This window comes from Toxotes jaculatrix, chromosome 6, assembly GCF_017976425.1.
Source record: "Toxotes jaculatrix isolate fToxJac2 chromosome 6, fToxJac2.pri, whole genome shotgun sequence".
In the NCBI taxonomy this organism is placed as follows: Eukaryota; Metazoa; Chordata; class Actinopteri; family Toxotidae; genus Toxotes; species Toxotes jaculatrix.
This window is the reverse complement of record NC_054399.1, coordinates 5,358,538-5,374,305: the sequence shown is the minus strand read 5'-3', so window position 1 is coordinate 5,374,305 and position 15,768 is coordinate 5,358,538. Positions and strand designations below refer to the sequence as shown.

Sequence of the window (15,768 nt, the reverse complement as noted above, 5' to 3'; positions counted from 1 at the left end):
TATAAACTATAGTACACTTATCTACACTTCTACAAGGTGGAAGCCACTGTTACCTCAGGAGTGAAAGTCAGTTTGTTTTCTTGAGAAGAAAAGACAAGGTGTAGCCACCTTTGTACATATAAACAGGGCGGACAAAAGAACTGAAACACCTCTTGATATAATGCAATTCAATTCAAAACAACCACAAAATGCATGTTTCAAAAATGAATGAATTCAGAAACCAGTAGAACCAATAGACTCACTGACTGCATGGAAAGTGATCAAAGACACATGAAGTGATGATGTGACATCATGACATCATCACAGACAGTACTTATATAAACACACTTTGTATATAGACTATCACTTTTACAACTTGGTCCCTATTGTGAACCAGTGAGAGCTCAAATCTTGTTTGCAAGACCACAAGTGGGAAACGCATAAGACGAGACTCCAGAAATTCCTTGTGAAAAGGACAGGACTGTTGGAAAAGCACCATCAATGGAACCAGCAAAGACTGAAAAGCCGAAGGGGATTGTGAAACGCCACACAAAGGAGGGACAGAAGGACAAAATACCTTCAACTCATCGAAACCGCTTTGCATTGACTGTAGTACCACAACAGCCTGCAGTACAGACAAAAAGACAGTCTGCAGTGAAGATGGAAGCGAAGGCTGCCGTGGAAACCAAGAAACAGTCTGCAGCAACACCACTGGCAAAATTTACAGTGATTAAAAAAGCACAGCCTGCAACACATGCACAGGCTGTAGCAGCACCACAGGCAAAATCTAGAGTGGTTAGAAAAGCACTGCCTAGAACATATGCACAGGCCACTGCAACACCACAACCTCAGGCTGCAGTAACACAACAAGCTCAGCCTGTTGTAACACCACAAACTCAGCCTGCAGCAAGACCACTGGAAAGATTTACAGTGTATAAAAAAATGCAACCTGCAACATATGCACAGGCCGTAGCAACACCACAACCTCAGCCTGAAGAAACACCACAAGATGTGCCTGAAGAACTGACTCAACAATTGTATTATATAACAGAACCAGAGCTAGAACGCTTTCACTCGCTCATGCACAAGAAGCAAGACACCATATGCACCCTGGCAAGACAAAAGGCCATGTTGGTCACTGAGCTGACGAGGTTGAAGGAACAGATCAATCATAGAGAAGCTCATGTAAACCATAACATGGCGGCTGCAGTAACACCACAAACTCAGCCTGCAGCAAGACCACTGGAAAGATTTACAGTGTACAAAAAAATGCAACCTGCAACATATACACAGGCCGTAGCAACACCACAACCTCAGCCTGCAGAAACACCACAATCTCAGCCTGAAGAAACACCACAAGATGTGCCCGAAGCAACACCACAACCTCAGCCTGAAGCAACACCACAAGATGTGCCTGAAGAACTGACTCAACAATTGTATTATATAACAGAACCAGAGCTAGAACGCTTTCACTCGCTCATGCACAAGAAGCATGACACCATATGCACCCTGGCAAGACAAAAGGCCATGTTGGTCACTGAGCTGACAAGGTTGAAGGAACAGATCAATTATAGAGAAGCTCATGTAAACCATAACATGGCGACGTTTTTTGCCGAGCTGCAACAAAAGGACATCATGGTAAAAGATGCTGCCCTAAAAATACAGGCTTTAGAGGAAGCTCTCAAAGCTGAGACAGAGAAGAGAAAGGAGGCGGAAGCTTCACTAGCCAGACAGGAGGAGGAAATCTCCAAAATCAAAATTGCACTGGCACAGGCTGAAAACAACCTGGAAAAGTCACAATGCCAGTGGGAGGGAGACAAGGCTGTGCTTATGCAGGACCTGGAGAGTATAAATAAGGAATGGGAGAAGCAAAGGCTCCATGTCCTGGATGAGCAACTGCAGACAGTCTCCAGCCTGGAGGTACAGTATATGCAGGACCTGGAGAAAAAAATGACTGAATGGGAGAAGGAAAGGTCCAACCTTATGGATGAGCAATCAGAGGTGACATCTAACCTTAAGGCTGAGTTTATGCAGGACCTGGAGAAGAAAAGAGAGGAATGGGAGAAGGAAAGGTCCAGCATCCTGGTCAAACAATCACAGGTGATCTCCAGTCTTAAGGCTGAATTTACGCAGGACCTGGAGAAGAAAAGAGAGGAATGGGAGAAGGAAAGGTCCAGCATCCTGGTCAAACAATCACAGGTGATCTCCAGTCTTAAGGCCGAATTTACGCAGGACCTGGAGAAGAAAAGAGAGGAATGGGAGAAGGAAAGGTCCCGCATCCTGGATGAACAGCTGCAGATAACCTCTAACCAAAAGGCTGAGTTTACACAGGACCTTGAAAAACAAAGAAATGAATGGGAGAAGGAAAGGTCCCGCCTCCTGGATGAGCAAACGCTGGCAACCTCCAACTTCAGGGCCGAATTGCTCATGGCGCAGGAGGACCTGGACAAGGAAAGGCTACAGTGGCGTGAAGAAATGTGCAGGCTAGTGGAGATGCTTTGGACGACAAGAACAGAGAAGGAGAAAAAATTAAAGAATGAGGCAATGGAGAAGTTAAAAAATCTGACTGTGACTGAGTTGGAAGAGGAGGAACCGAAAAAAAAGAAGAAGAAATCTTTGAGAAAACGATTCCTCCGGCTCTTCCGTCCCTGACCTCTGAGGCTGAACGCCCCCACAACCCCCCCCCCCCTCAACCCCCCCTCCACCCCCCTCCACCCCCCCCCCCCCCCCCCACCCCCCACACACACACACACACACACAACCCCAACACCCCCCCAAACCCCAAACACTCCACCCGCCATGTTCCCCATCCCTCTACCCACCACCCCATTTCAACCCAACTGGTCGAGGCAGATGGCCACCCACACAGAGCCTGGTTCTGCTCAAGGTTTCTTCCTAACAAAGGGAGTTTTTCCTTGCCACTGTCGCCAAGTGCTTGCTCTTGTGGGACCCCCCCCCACCCCCCAACCCCCTCCCCAGCCCCCAAATAAATCAATTAATAAATGACCCCACCCCCCCAAAAAAAAAACAATGGTCTTGATGCTTTTACTTATATAAAACAAGAATGACTGTCTTGAGTAGTTCATGTTTAAAGTTTTTGGGATGACCTTCAGCAGTCACGGTCAAGAACTGAGATAGATAGACAGATAGACAGACAGATGGACAGACTTTTCTCACTGTGCCACCTGACTAGGTAGACTTATACACTGTTCATCTTATGTCTGGATGTTCTTCAGATTTTGCACAAATGTTGACTGTGACTCAAGGATGCATTGATGGATTGTGGAGGTCAGAGGTCAAAGGTCAAGGTCACTGTGGCCTTAATGCAAATGGTATTTTCTTTTTCAAAGATAAAATAAGTAAGAAAGATAATAAAAATTCTCTTGATTTGTTTTTTTTTCTTACATAATGAATGAGAAATTTGAATTATTTAGAGATTACAGATTTAGTTTTATAATGTATTAAAATTGGGAACAGTTCAGAAAGCAATAGAATATCAACATTCTCAGTAAGTTTATTTTCTGACAGCAGGTGTAGAAGTACTCACTTAAGTAAAAGCACCAATAAATACAACACTACAAGTAAAAGCCCTGCCTTTAAAGATTTTAGTAAAAATAAAAACAACAAAATTATTATATAATAAGATATATACTGTATTATTATATTAATTGTTAGATTGCTCATTCTGTTGCATTAGGACAAAAGTAGCATTGCTATGTTGTAACTGGTCGGCGTGAAGTTAGTTTTAGATACTTCATATAGATACTTTGGTCCCCAAATTGGGAGTCAGGTCTCCCTCCAAAAAGTTACAGGATAAATCTGAAGGGTTGTGAGCTGATTAATGGAACTTCCTTACCTTTGCTTTATCGTTAAGCCTTTTTAGGCCTCAGATAGTTAATTAAATGAAATCACGTGAGAAGTTTATGTAAATGTGTCGATTTGTTAAAACACTGTGTTTTTGTATGGGGTCACAAGCCAAAAAGACTGGGAACCACTGGTTTAAGTTTTAATAATGTGTTATATATTTTAAGAGCTGCTTTTAAAATATAAAATGTTCATCTAAAAAGTAATCAGTAACACAATAGTAGTGGAGCAGAGGATAAAATAGCGAAAAAAAAAATTGAAACAGTCCATGATAAACTGTGCTTAAAAGAAGTACTTGACGCAGTGTTATGTTCCACCTCTGACTACAAATTTAAATCCCAATTTAACTAGCAATCTCCAGCAGGTGGCTGAGCTGAATTCGGCTACAGGCTACAGTTCCCTCACTACCCCAAAACCTACCCGCCCCCACCCCCACATCCATGTTCCCTTACAACCCCCCCTCCCCCCATCCCCCATCCCCCTCATTTAAACCCAACAGAGCCTGGTTCTGCTCAAAGTTTCTCATAGATAGTCAGCTACATGGATGAGATAGCAGAGCTGGTGGGGGTTTGCTGCTGACCGATCCCAGGCTGGGACTAAACGTGATGCTCGGCCCCGGTACCCCATACCAGTATTGTCTGAGAGGGCCGGGAAAGTGGGCTGGGGCCCGACAGGCCATCCTCACTCAGTGGGAGAGAGTAGCTCAGCCCATGCAGACCAGGCCCTGTGATGAGCCCAAACCCAAGAGATCATTTAAGTGGCTATAGATAGATAGATAGATAGATAGATAGATAGATAGATAGATAGATACTTTATTCATCCCCAAGATAAAATCACAGTACAGCATATTCCAACTTCTGTTGAGTACAAAAATATGGAGAAATTTAATTCTCGATTTAACTTCATTTACGAGGAGCACTTGAAAGCAGCACAGCACACGCACACAGTCAGCGCCGCCGCTAGTGCCACGTCAAACGTGACGCAGCAGGAGGTGTAATCCGGGTGGGAGGCGTTGTAACCAGTTCAAGAAACCTCACAACCACTGGTATTAATGGTCTTAAACACTAGAGGAGCTCCTGTGAGAGGTGAGAGTCTAACATTCAATTCATTAAAAAATATATATATATATATTTTCATTGGACTGATGGTTAGCCCGGTAGCTGCTCGTGTCTGCTCGGCTCTGGTCGTTGCCGCTGTCATTCGTGTGCTGCTCCGGCTGGAGACAGCGGCTAACCACTGTGACTGAGACATGTAACTTAGCTTAACGATACACGCCGAAACAGTCGTGCCCTACTAGTAGTAGGGCTTAGTAACAGCAGTCTGTCTCTTTACACCACGCTAATTCTGAAAATGTACCCGCCGCGAGTTTAATGAGCCACGCTTGCTGTGTTATGGTGAGCAGAGTTGCCTTAACTTCAAAATCCCCTGGAAGACCTGACACAGCCTCCTGGAAGCGTGAAGTTTGAATGTTTTATCAGTGTTTTTAGTCCTCGGCTTCCCATTCAAATGCTCAAAGGACCCTTCAGTAACACCGTGATGATTTCCTGGTCACTGTGGGTGCTGGTTGAAACATAGGGAGCACTTTATCGCTCCAGGAGTTGCTTTCTGTAATGGTTTTACCCATAGTTCCACTTCAAGATGCAAATGTCACGTTGGGTGTTGCATTTTACTGTCACCGGTTGTGCGAGTCTTACCAGTGGTAGCCAGGGAGTATCGTAGAAATACTAAGGCCATTAGTTTAATTTTCAGCAGAAGAACTCCACCCACCTAAATGTTTTTGACCAGCCATCAGCCAAACCCTGCTCACCTTATCTCTCTTCATAATGGCCAGGTGCCAGAGGAGTAACTCTGGCGAGGAACACCAACTTCCTTTCGTTATAAATGAGCTTATGTAGTTTGCCCTCCGACATATTATCAAATGTAGTTTAAAAAAAAAAAATTATAATCATCCTAAAAAAACAGCTTTTCTAAGGGTGTAAAGTAAATCTTGGTGTCATCTGCTGTAGCCACAGCTCTGCTTACCACTTTTCATCTGTGCTTCAGTGTGGCAGAGTTAATCAGAAGCACTGCTGATCATGGACCCCAGCGCCAGCGGACTCACCCAGAGGTTGGCTGAAGCCAGCCAGTCTCACCTCCTGCAGTTCTGGGGGGAGCTGAGCACTGAGGAGCAGCTCAGCTTGACCCGTGATCTTCAGGAGATGGACTTTGAAGAGATCAATGGATTCTTCCGGAACGCCATGAAGACGTCCAACAGCAGCAAACAGGAAAAGATGGACGCCCGCATGGAGCCGGTGCCCCGGGAGGTGCTAGGGAGTGTGACGAGGGACAGAGAGAGTCTCAAAGACTGGGAGCTCACAGGTGAGCTCCATCAAAAGGGTTTCTACCCCCAGAATATTTATTCACACAGTTACTATCTGAAGCTTTATGTGGCCAGTGCTGTATTTTATGAGGAAACAAAAGAGGATCTTTTTTGGGTGGGAGAATTTGTTTTCATTGGATTTATTACAATGTTAGTACAGTAGGAAAGTTAGAATTGTTAGTAGTTACCAGCTGTTAAACAAGACTTGCCTGGTTACTGCAGGTACAATATCCTCTGGAGAGACCGCAGGCCAATTATTAATTCTTGTTGTTGACCTGCTTTTAAATATAAAGTGTTCCCTTTCAGGTAAGAGGGAGGAAAGATTTCCTGGTATTGGTCTGGGAGGCCTAGAGGGGATTAACATCTCATGGCAACCCAGATGCTATGATGTTTAGAAGGGTCTGTGGGGATTCTGACAACATGTATTACCGATATTTCCAGAGGGTTGACTGCCAGAGGTAGGCCTTTAAAAAAAAAAAAAAAAACCTTATGTAATAGCTTATTGTAAAGTCCTAGTTGAGTAGCATCAGAAACTCCCCATTTGCCCTCTGTGTGGTTGTCTAAATTGACAAACTATTCCCAGTCTCTCTCTCTCTCCAGTGTAAATTTGAAATATGAGTAAGTCAACTTGGGTTGTTCATTGTGTTTTGCGCAATCCCCTTTGCAGTGGGGGTCTGATCATTTAGTGAGTCTGCTGGATGTTTTTTTCCTGGGGGAGGGTGACAGCAGGGGTGGGCAGCGGAGAACATCTGGTTTTGATTTGGGTCTGACGTAAATAGAATTGCTGCTTGACCCTCATCCATGAGGTCACCCTGCTTTGTTGGGACCAAATCTGCGCACTGGGTGTGGTGTGTGCATATGTGTGTGTGTGTGTGCATGTGTGTGTGTGTAGGTCTGGGAGAGTAGTCAAAGTCTAGCAGGCCCGCCCAGTACATGGATATAAACCTTGTCTTTTGGCACCAACAAGTAGAAACAGTGTGGATATGAAGTCACGTAACAGCAGTTTATGTAAGATAAACTGGAACCATTAAAAACCAGTGAACCAGTGAACCACGATAAAGGCAATCAGAGACTCAGGCGGGGTTATTAGATTTCAGTTCAGGGCTAATTTAATATGTCATATTGTCAAAGTCCTGTTGGACTAGTCATAAAATGTGGGCGATAATTTAATAAATTTCATGAATATTTTGTTTAAGTTTCTTATTTGTCTAAGATGTTCTTATTAATGTAATACAAATACACTATGGCCATCACAAAAGATTAGAAATTGCGCTCGTAAATCGGGATCATATTCCATCATATCAGTACATAAATGTGTTTCACTGTTTTAAATAGACTTTAAAGGACACATATTCTTAAGCAGCCTGACCTTAGTGCTACTGCTTATGACAGTTTGAACTGTTCTGCTCTGTGCCCCTTCAGGTCTTCACTGCATCGCTCAGAGTAAAGTGGCGGTTCTGCTCCTGGCTGGAGGCCAGGGAACCAGACTGGGGGTCTCTTACCCCAAAGGGATGTACGACGTGGGGCTGCCGTCCCACAAAACCCTCTTTCAGATCCAAGCCGAACGCATTCTGAAGCTGCAACAGCTGGCCGAGCAGAAGCACAAAATCAAGTGTTGTATTCCCTGGTAAGACATCGTGTTATGCTTTGGGAGTTTATTTAGGAAGAGATGACTAAGGCGTTTTAGTTACTGTGCATGTCAGCTGAATCTGCTGCGTTATTTGAGAAAAATAAACAGATCTAAGCTACCAAATGCTGTCTCTTTATTTGTAATGAGAGCTAAAAACATTTGCCCCAGTTGTGTTTGCATGTTAACTAACTGGGTCAACTCTCAGTGAGCATCAAACGAAGCTCAATCAAGAGAGCTGTGTTACTGGAAATGGATTAGTTCCCTGTGGAGCAGAGAAATTGTGAAAGATAGGAGATACCAGGAAGGCAGTGGAGTGCGTAAAGTCTTTATAACACTGTATTTAGGGCTTAACAGTCACTGTAGCTTATGTCAGAAATGGTAGAATGACACTGTCCTCAGCAGGTCTGATTCTATAAGGAACTTGTTACTGTTTTATTGTCTGTCATATTCTTGAACTTTATATGTTCCTGGCTTAGGATGACGTCAGTTTACAGGGTTTTCCTAAGCATATATCCCCCTTTCCCTCAGCTACTTGTTTTACTTTTGAATTACTACTTTAAAATAGAAAAAAAAACAGCTGAATCAGTGCTAAATTCCTTCTCTGTTGCCTTCAGGTACATCATGACCAGCGGGAGGACAATGGAGTCCACAAAGGACTTCTTCTCACAACATAACTACTTTGGCTTAGACAAGAACGACATTATTTTCTTCCAGCAGGGCATGCTCCCAGCCATGGATTACAACGGCAAGATCATCCTGGAGGACAAAGGAAAACTCTCCATGGCCCCTGGTAAGGTCCCTCAGGATTTGTCATGTTTGGCTCCATTTATGATGCACTTTGGTCTCCAAGTTGTCTTATTCGCCAAGTGGAGTTCTCCTGTTTCAGACAAGTATGTCTGTGTATGTTTTTCAGATGGGAATGGGGGTCTTTACAGAGCTCTGGGGAACCAGGGCATCATGGACGACATGGAGCGGAGGGGGATCCAGTTCATCCATGTGTATTGTGTAGATAACATCCTGGTCAAAGTGGCAGACCCCGCCTTTGTTGGTTTTTGCGTGCAGAAGGGAGCGGACTGTGGCGCTAAGGTTTGTCCCACCTCCTCCTCCCTCTGTCTGTAGCTGTCTTTTTTTCAGCTGATCTCAGGTTAACAAGCCTCAGTGAATGTGATCCAGTTTGATCAGTCAGTCTAGTTTTTGTTTTTAATTCCAGGAAGTACTGAAAGGTGACGGATGCTGATTCATATCTTTTGAGTGTGTGGCGGCCTTGTTTTAAAAGGTGTGTTCAGTTTTCCCTCACAGCTGCACCGTCCACAGCTCACCACTGGGTGGAGATGCAGGCCACCATGTCTCCTCCCGTAGTCCCGTGAGCGAATAAATTCATTAAAGCTTTCTAGGAAAATTGAGGGTTGAGCCCAGAAACTTCCTTCACTTTTCATCATGGTCTCAGATAACACGAGTGCTTTGAGAAGATGACACTTTTTCCTAAGCAGTTTCTTTGGACAGAGTGTACTCTCATTTTGGAGAAGGAAAAAGGCTTTTCAGGGTGCATTGGTTGAAGTGAAAACCTTTCCACTAGCAAATAAACAGCTTTCATGATTAACTTGAACTTTTCTTAGATTTTTCATAATCTGCTCTATTTTATTTTATTTTATTTTTTGGCTTGTAACATGTATCAGCACAGCCAGCAAACTGTACGTGGAATAAATAGTTGGGAGGAGACTCACAGAGCAGGTCCATCAGTGAGAGATAAGTTTAGGAGTTTTGTTTGTAGTTACAGTGATTCACCCTGAGTGATATATTTAGTTAATCAAAAAAGACAATGAAATAAAATACATGATTCCATAAATAGCTAAAATCCCAGTTTGAATCTGTGGTTCCATGGGCATTATAAGACCATCAAAACTGTTTCACTGTATTTTCCAATGGTGTCTTAGTGATTCTGCGTATTTTATCAGAAATGCAATATGTGTGCCTCCTCTGCAGATTTAGTAGAGACCAGGGCTTCAGTGGCTTATGGACTGTTGCTATTGATATCAGTTGGACCTGCTGCTGTAAAAATTGTTGCCAAGGTTGCCACTGATAGGAGATGCACATAACAATAGACAGTAGACCAGAGAGCAGACTGGCAACCGTTAGGCAACATGCCTTTGTTGCCTCATCGTTAAATGAGATAATGACACATAGGGATAAGGGCTTAGTCTGTTGTTGGTGTTGTCCAAGATGTCCTGCTTGGGCAATAAGATGTGATTGTGTCTGACTATTTCTGTCAGTTTCTCCAGCATAAGTTTTAAAATAAATTTACCATGGCAACTACATCAAAATACCAAATCAAGTTTCGTGGGTTTTTCAGTTCATCTTATCACTGTGTTTTTTTTCCCCATATCTTCTTTAAAATCACATCCAGGTCATGGTTCTGTTCGATGCGCAGAAAGATCTGAGTGCGTCTGAAGCTCTTATAACTCAGACCAGCACAATATTTCTTAGCAGCACGACACTGAAATTAATTTTGATCGTACTGACTGTAGCCACCATATTTTCCAGCTAACACAGAATAGACTGAAATATTCAACTGAAGATCATCCAGACCCAGCTCCTGCTTGACATTATGAGTTGTGCGGTGGAGCAGAGATGGAAGGATCGGATCAGAGCAGAGTCCCACCCTCCCATCATAAATTACTAAGCTCCACTACAGTTCATGTGGCTTCACCACCCTCTCCTACCCCTCACCCCACCCCGCTCACCAACCCCCTCATCAGGGCTCAACTCTGTCATTAGGAACCAACAGATGGGGAGAGGGTTTTTTTTTTCATTCAGTGTTGGCTTTAACTTGCTGGCTGTAGAAAGTGGAAGATTTTTAAGAGCAATGTCACAAGTCCCATTTTAATAAATTCATTTTTCGCGTGAATAGTTCAGTTCTTCTCCTTGTAGCCACAGTTTTTTGTTTTGGTTTTTTTTTTTGCTCACCATATTACAAAAAATTCTTCTTGTGACATCAATTTTTCCAGGTGGTGGAGAAAACCAATCCGACAGAGGCTGTGGGTGTGGTCTGCAAGGTGGATGGACGTTACCAGGTGGTGGAGTACAGCGAGATCACCCTGCCAACTGCAGAGAAGCGCAGCGCTGACGGTCGACTGATGTTCAACGCAGGAAACGTGGCCAATCACTTCTTCAGCTTTTCCTTCCTCAGAGACGTAGTACAGTAAGACAAATGCTCGCTGAACATTTTTCTGTGGTTCTGGTTGCCTCTGGCACGAAGAGTAGCTCAACATCATTATGCAGTAAATGTGCAGCAAAGTCTTTTTTTTTTTTTTTCCTTTCTTTTTATCTAACAGGAAGTACGAGCCAGAGCTGCAGCACCATGTGGCCCAGAAGAAGATCCCATATGTGGATACTCAGGGTCAACTAATCAAACCAGACAAACCAAATGGGATTAAAATGGAAAAGTTCGTCTTTGACATCTTCCAGTTTGCCAAGTGAGTTACAGTGCATTTTTTCCTGAGGATAGAAAGTGTGTGTGTGTGTGTGTGTGTGTGTGTGACAGTGGTCAGCCGATGGCATCGTACCTCAGACTATAAGGCATCAAAGTAACACAAATACAATGAATATCTTATACTCCTTTTGAGAGGGGGCTGTATTGCATACGTTCTTCTGGCGAGCCTCCGAGCCAGAGGTTTGACTGGCCCTCGATCCGTCCTTCCATGCACCAACCAACCCCTTTTTTCCAGTCCCGATGCCTGTCCACCAGCCTCAGTCATGCCATTGCTCCGAGGTCTGGTCCAGCAGACCGGGGCTGCCAAGCTCCCTGCAGGAGGATGAAGGAGGTTTACGAGCTGTTCGCTCATTCCACCTCCTCCAGTGTTACATGACATCAGCTCTGAGTCACGCCACTACTAATAGAACTTTACATCTAATGAAAGGATTCCTGTAATGATTGACTGACCGATGGAAAAACACTGCAGACATGTCCAGCTTCCTTTCACTATATTTCAGAGTCGAAAGGATGAGGAATAGTTTTCGGTGTTGCTGAGGAGATGGAGTGCAGTTGTGCCCTGGCAGACTGGCAGCTCTAGCAGAATCCAGATGGGCTGACTCACTTTGCAGCGATTTTTTTTTTTGAAAGATCCTTACTTTTCTTTTCTTTCTCAGCGCTCTTTGGTCCAGGCTCTCGTGGTCTGTTGTGTGGCCACACGTGCCATATATTATATGTGTCTTAGTCACCAGGCATGGCTGTTCACCGGCCAAGTGTTGACAAGGCATATTTCATTAGCTTCTAATGCACCATTTGTGACTCTTTATTGCGTAATAGAGCTTGTGGCCTGATTAGAACAATCTGGAGAACAATGAATATATTTTTCTGAGCTTCACATACAAACCCAAAATGACTGTAAAATGATCTATGATCAGAATTTGATCCATTTGCTCAATAAAATTTGGAATGCCTGTATTAATTAATTATTTTATGCCATTCAAGTGCTAAAAGCATCACCCATCTCGGACAAACAGGGACTTCTAGTGCAGCTTTCATAGAAATGAATGGGGATGCCATCAGCTAACGCAGTATCCAGTTTTCTTAATGCATCCATGCTTTGGAACATTGGATGAAACATCAGATACTAAATCTCTGTTAACTGTTTAACACTTCATCTTTAGGTTTATGTCAAAACATTCAAACTCACCAAATCTGTTGATTGCTGGACAGAGACAAGACAAATTTGTTCTTGCTAAGCATCTGCTCCGTTTATCAACTTAGAATTTATTATTATGTTTACAATAAAAAGCGGTAATTCCAGCATGTTGTGCTCTTTGCAGACGTTCTTTGCCTATATGCTGATGTTGTGAGGATGTGTGTTTCCAACAGGACATTTGTTGTGTACGAAGTGCTGAGGGAGGACGAGTTCTCCCCTCTCAAGAATGCAGACAGTCAGGACGGAAAGGACACACCCACCACCGCCAGACATGCCCTCATGTCCCTCCACCACCGCTGGGTGCTCAATGCCGGGGGCCACTTCATCGACGAGAACGGCAGACGCGTGCCCGCCATACCCAGGTGAGCGCAGCCAGCAGGCTAAAACACACCACCGTGCAGGTCATGTCACTTCAAAAGCACACTCTATGTTGAGCATGAAAACAGAAATGGGTTCCCAGCTTTTTTTTTTTTTTTTGTTTTGTATTAGAAACATCATATTCTCTTAGCCTCAGATCCTCACTTCACCTTCTCTCATGCTTGGTCTTGCTCCTGTGTTTCCCGTGCAATGTTTCCAGAGACGGAGCAGCAGACAGTGTCACAGATGATGGCAGCAGAAAGTAATTATCCCCCTGCAGTACTGAGTGCATGGTGATGGGGTTCTGGCTTTCTTTCCCTCTCTCTCGGACGTGTTAACACTACTTCTGATCCTCGACTCGTCTCCTTTCCTTCATTACTGCTGAGAAGCGGAGTCGGTGTGGAAACACGCCAGGTGGCAGCCATTTTTCTGTCTCTTTACAGTCAGCTGTGATGAAGGAAATGACAGTGAGGATCAGTATGGACAGCTGAAAACGCAGTGCTCTTAGTGTCCTGGGTCCTCTTAGTGATGATGTACAGTCATAATGACCTGCTGACAGATCCTTTTCCCCTCAGATGGTTGCTACTAAAACTCTTGTAATGTATTGCATGCTGGGTAATGGGCTCCAGTCACACTTTACGTGAAACAGCTACTCTGCAATAGATGATGAACTGTTTGATTTGTGCGTGAAGCAGTTACGACGAGGGCAGCTGATTATTGCTTGCTACTTTGGCTTTGAGTTTAAATCCACCTGCTTGGTTTTAAAACTGAAATAAATGAGCATGTGCTTCAGTAACATTCATGGTGCGCATGAATGTTTTTCGGCCTCTTAAAGGGTGCGCTTTTTTCTTTAATCATTCATCTTTTCCTTTATTCCCATGATACATCTGTGTGGGCAGCTGCTCAGCAGAACACCTGAAACAGCTGACGTGTGATTAGTGATTGTCGTCTGTAATGATTATCTAGAAATAAACAGTCTGAGTGACGGTAATGTGGCGCAAAGTTCCTCCAGTTCGTCAAAAGCACTGGGTGGAGATACGTACACATTACCTGTCGTTCATCTGTTTTCTTCTAGAGGAAGTCTGTTACGGGTCAGAGAACTAATCACTGGCCGTGTCCGGGAACGATGAAGCTCTGATTCTTTGCCTTTGAACTCTAATCACAAGCCGCAGTAGAAGAACAGCTGTGTCAAGGATTCACAGCTGCTTCTCTCAGCTACAGTCCCTCCGCCTTTTTTCGGGAGACAATCACTCATTCTGTTTCTTTTTTATCTTCCGGTCCTCCCCAAATTTGTCCTTTCCAACGCAGCCTGAAGGACGGAACAGACCTGCCAATCAAATGTGAGATCTCCCCTCTGGTGTCCTACGGGGGAGAGGTAAGGAGGCAATGTGATGAAATAGAAGCTCCAGATGTTGTTCTGCTCCTGCTGTCAGCCTGAAATAATCAGTCTGTACACCCACTAACAATGACCTGATGGTGTCTCTATTTCTTTAAGGGTCTTGAAGAGTTGGTGAAGGGACGAGAATTTCATCCAGCCCTGATGATCGACGAGCTTGGAGTCCACGAATTGGTGAAGAACGGAGTTTAGACAATGAAGGAGAGAGAGAGAGAGAGAGAGAGAGAGAGAGAGAGAGAGAGAGAGAGAGAGGTCTCTCTCTCTCTCTCTCTCTAACGGTTGCAGGGAGAAACTGTGATATGAACGCTGTGCAATAACAAATGTCATGTGTTCTTGAAAGAGGCTGTCCCGTCCAAAATGAGCGAACGAGCAAGTGCATCGTTTACTTTTCAGCGCCAGGTTTTCTTTGCTCTGTATGTTGATGTCATTCATAGTTCATATTTGTCGTGAAGAGCACTTGAACACAGCATGAGATGAAGGACGAAATCCCTGTCATAGTGACTGGATGAAGCAGGTGCATCTATTTATTTTGCTTATGAGACATATTTTTATATGTACTGGTAGATGCTTTATAGGTGGAAATTACCATCTACTCATTTTACCTGGTGATTTTTATACGATGTTGGACTGAGATAAAATCATCAGAAAGCTGTTTCATACTCGCATGTAATCAAGGTACATGGTACATGGGCTGTGGGGGGTATTTATAATATTAGCTTCTTTTCTGCTTGTAATCATTGAAGGTTAGACATGATTGAGCTTTAAGACGAGCTATGATTTATATCATCTTTATTAAAGAAATTTCTTACTTGGAAAAACGTATGCATGTGTTGCCTGTGTGTGCGCGTGTGCGTGTGTGTGCATGCAGAACTATAAATATTGTATGTTTTATGACAAATCAGCGTACAGTGTGTGAATGTGTGTGTTTCATGTGCTTGTGTCTGCAGCGTGTGTTTTTTACATTATAGCTCCTGGTGTCTTGAATCAGAGTTTCCAGCACATGGTTTATGTTTAAGATGGGCCAGAGCATGCAACGCTGTTGCAGCTATTCAGGAAATATTCTTTGTGGCTCCTCTGTGACTCATTTTCTATCTTATTCTCCAGCTCCATAACTGCATTACGATGTGAAAGACTGCAGTATGGTTACTTTAGCAGAAAAACGCGTATTTTGATGGGCGTCCTAGTTTGTGTACAAATCTTTGTAAAGATGCTTTGAAATCATTTATGAAATTTGAATGTGTAGTTCTGCTGAAGTCTTCCCAAGTCTAACAAGCCCAAGGGTCTGCAGCCATGCTAGTAAATATGTGAAGCTACACTTTAGCACAGGCAAGTCAAGTCATCACCAAACTCATTAGGATTCTTCCTCTGAGTACCATGAATGTCAAAAAAAAAAAAAAAAAAAAAAAAAGTGGCAGACTGACTGGCTCACAGGTTGACATTACCATCTTTAGGGTGCTGGCTTCGCTAAAACTGCAAAAGCAGCTGAAAAAAAATCTCA

General features: G+C 43.7%; 1 protein-coding gene across 3 annotated transcripts; it reads left to right on the top strand.

Annotated features, from left to right (window-relative positions):
• The first annotated feature begins 4,825 nt into the window (after positions 1–4,825).
• uap1 (UDP-N-acetylglucosamine pyrophosphorylase 1) lies at positions 4,826–15,702 on the top strand. Of its 3 annotated transcripts, none has more exons than XM_041039975.1 (11): positions 4,826–4,928; positions 5,887–6,201; positions 7,625–7,829; positions 8,447–8,622; positions 8,746–8,918; positions 10,838–11,031; positions 11,165–11,305; positions 12,691–12,879; positions 13,095–13,136; positions 14,183–14,249; positions 14,370–15,702. In XM_041039975.1, the coding sequence occupies exons 2-11, from the start codon at positions 5,919–5,921 to the stop codon at positions 14,460–14,462; spliced, it is 1,563 nt and encodes a 520-aa protein (XP_040895909.1). In that variant the 5' UTR covers positions 4,826–4,928; positions 5,887–5,918; the 3' UTR covers positions 14,463–15,702. The 3 variants fall into 3 exon arrangements, with proteins under 3 accessions (XP_040895909.1, XP_040895912.1, XP_040895911.1); XM_041039977.1 differs by having other exon boundaries at positions 4,835–4,928; positions 5,895–6,201; XM_041039978.1 differs by lacking the exon at positions 13,095–13,136.
• The last annotated feature ends 66 nt before the right edge of the window (positions 15,703–15,768 follow it).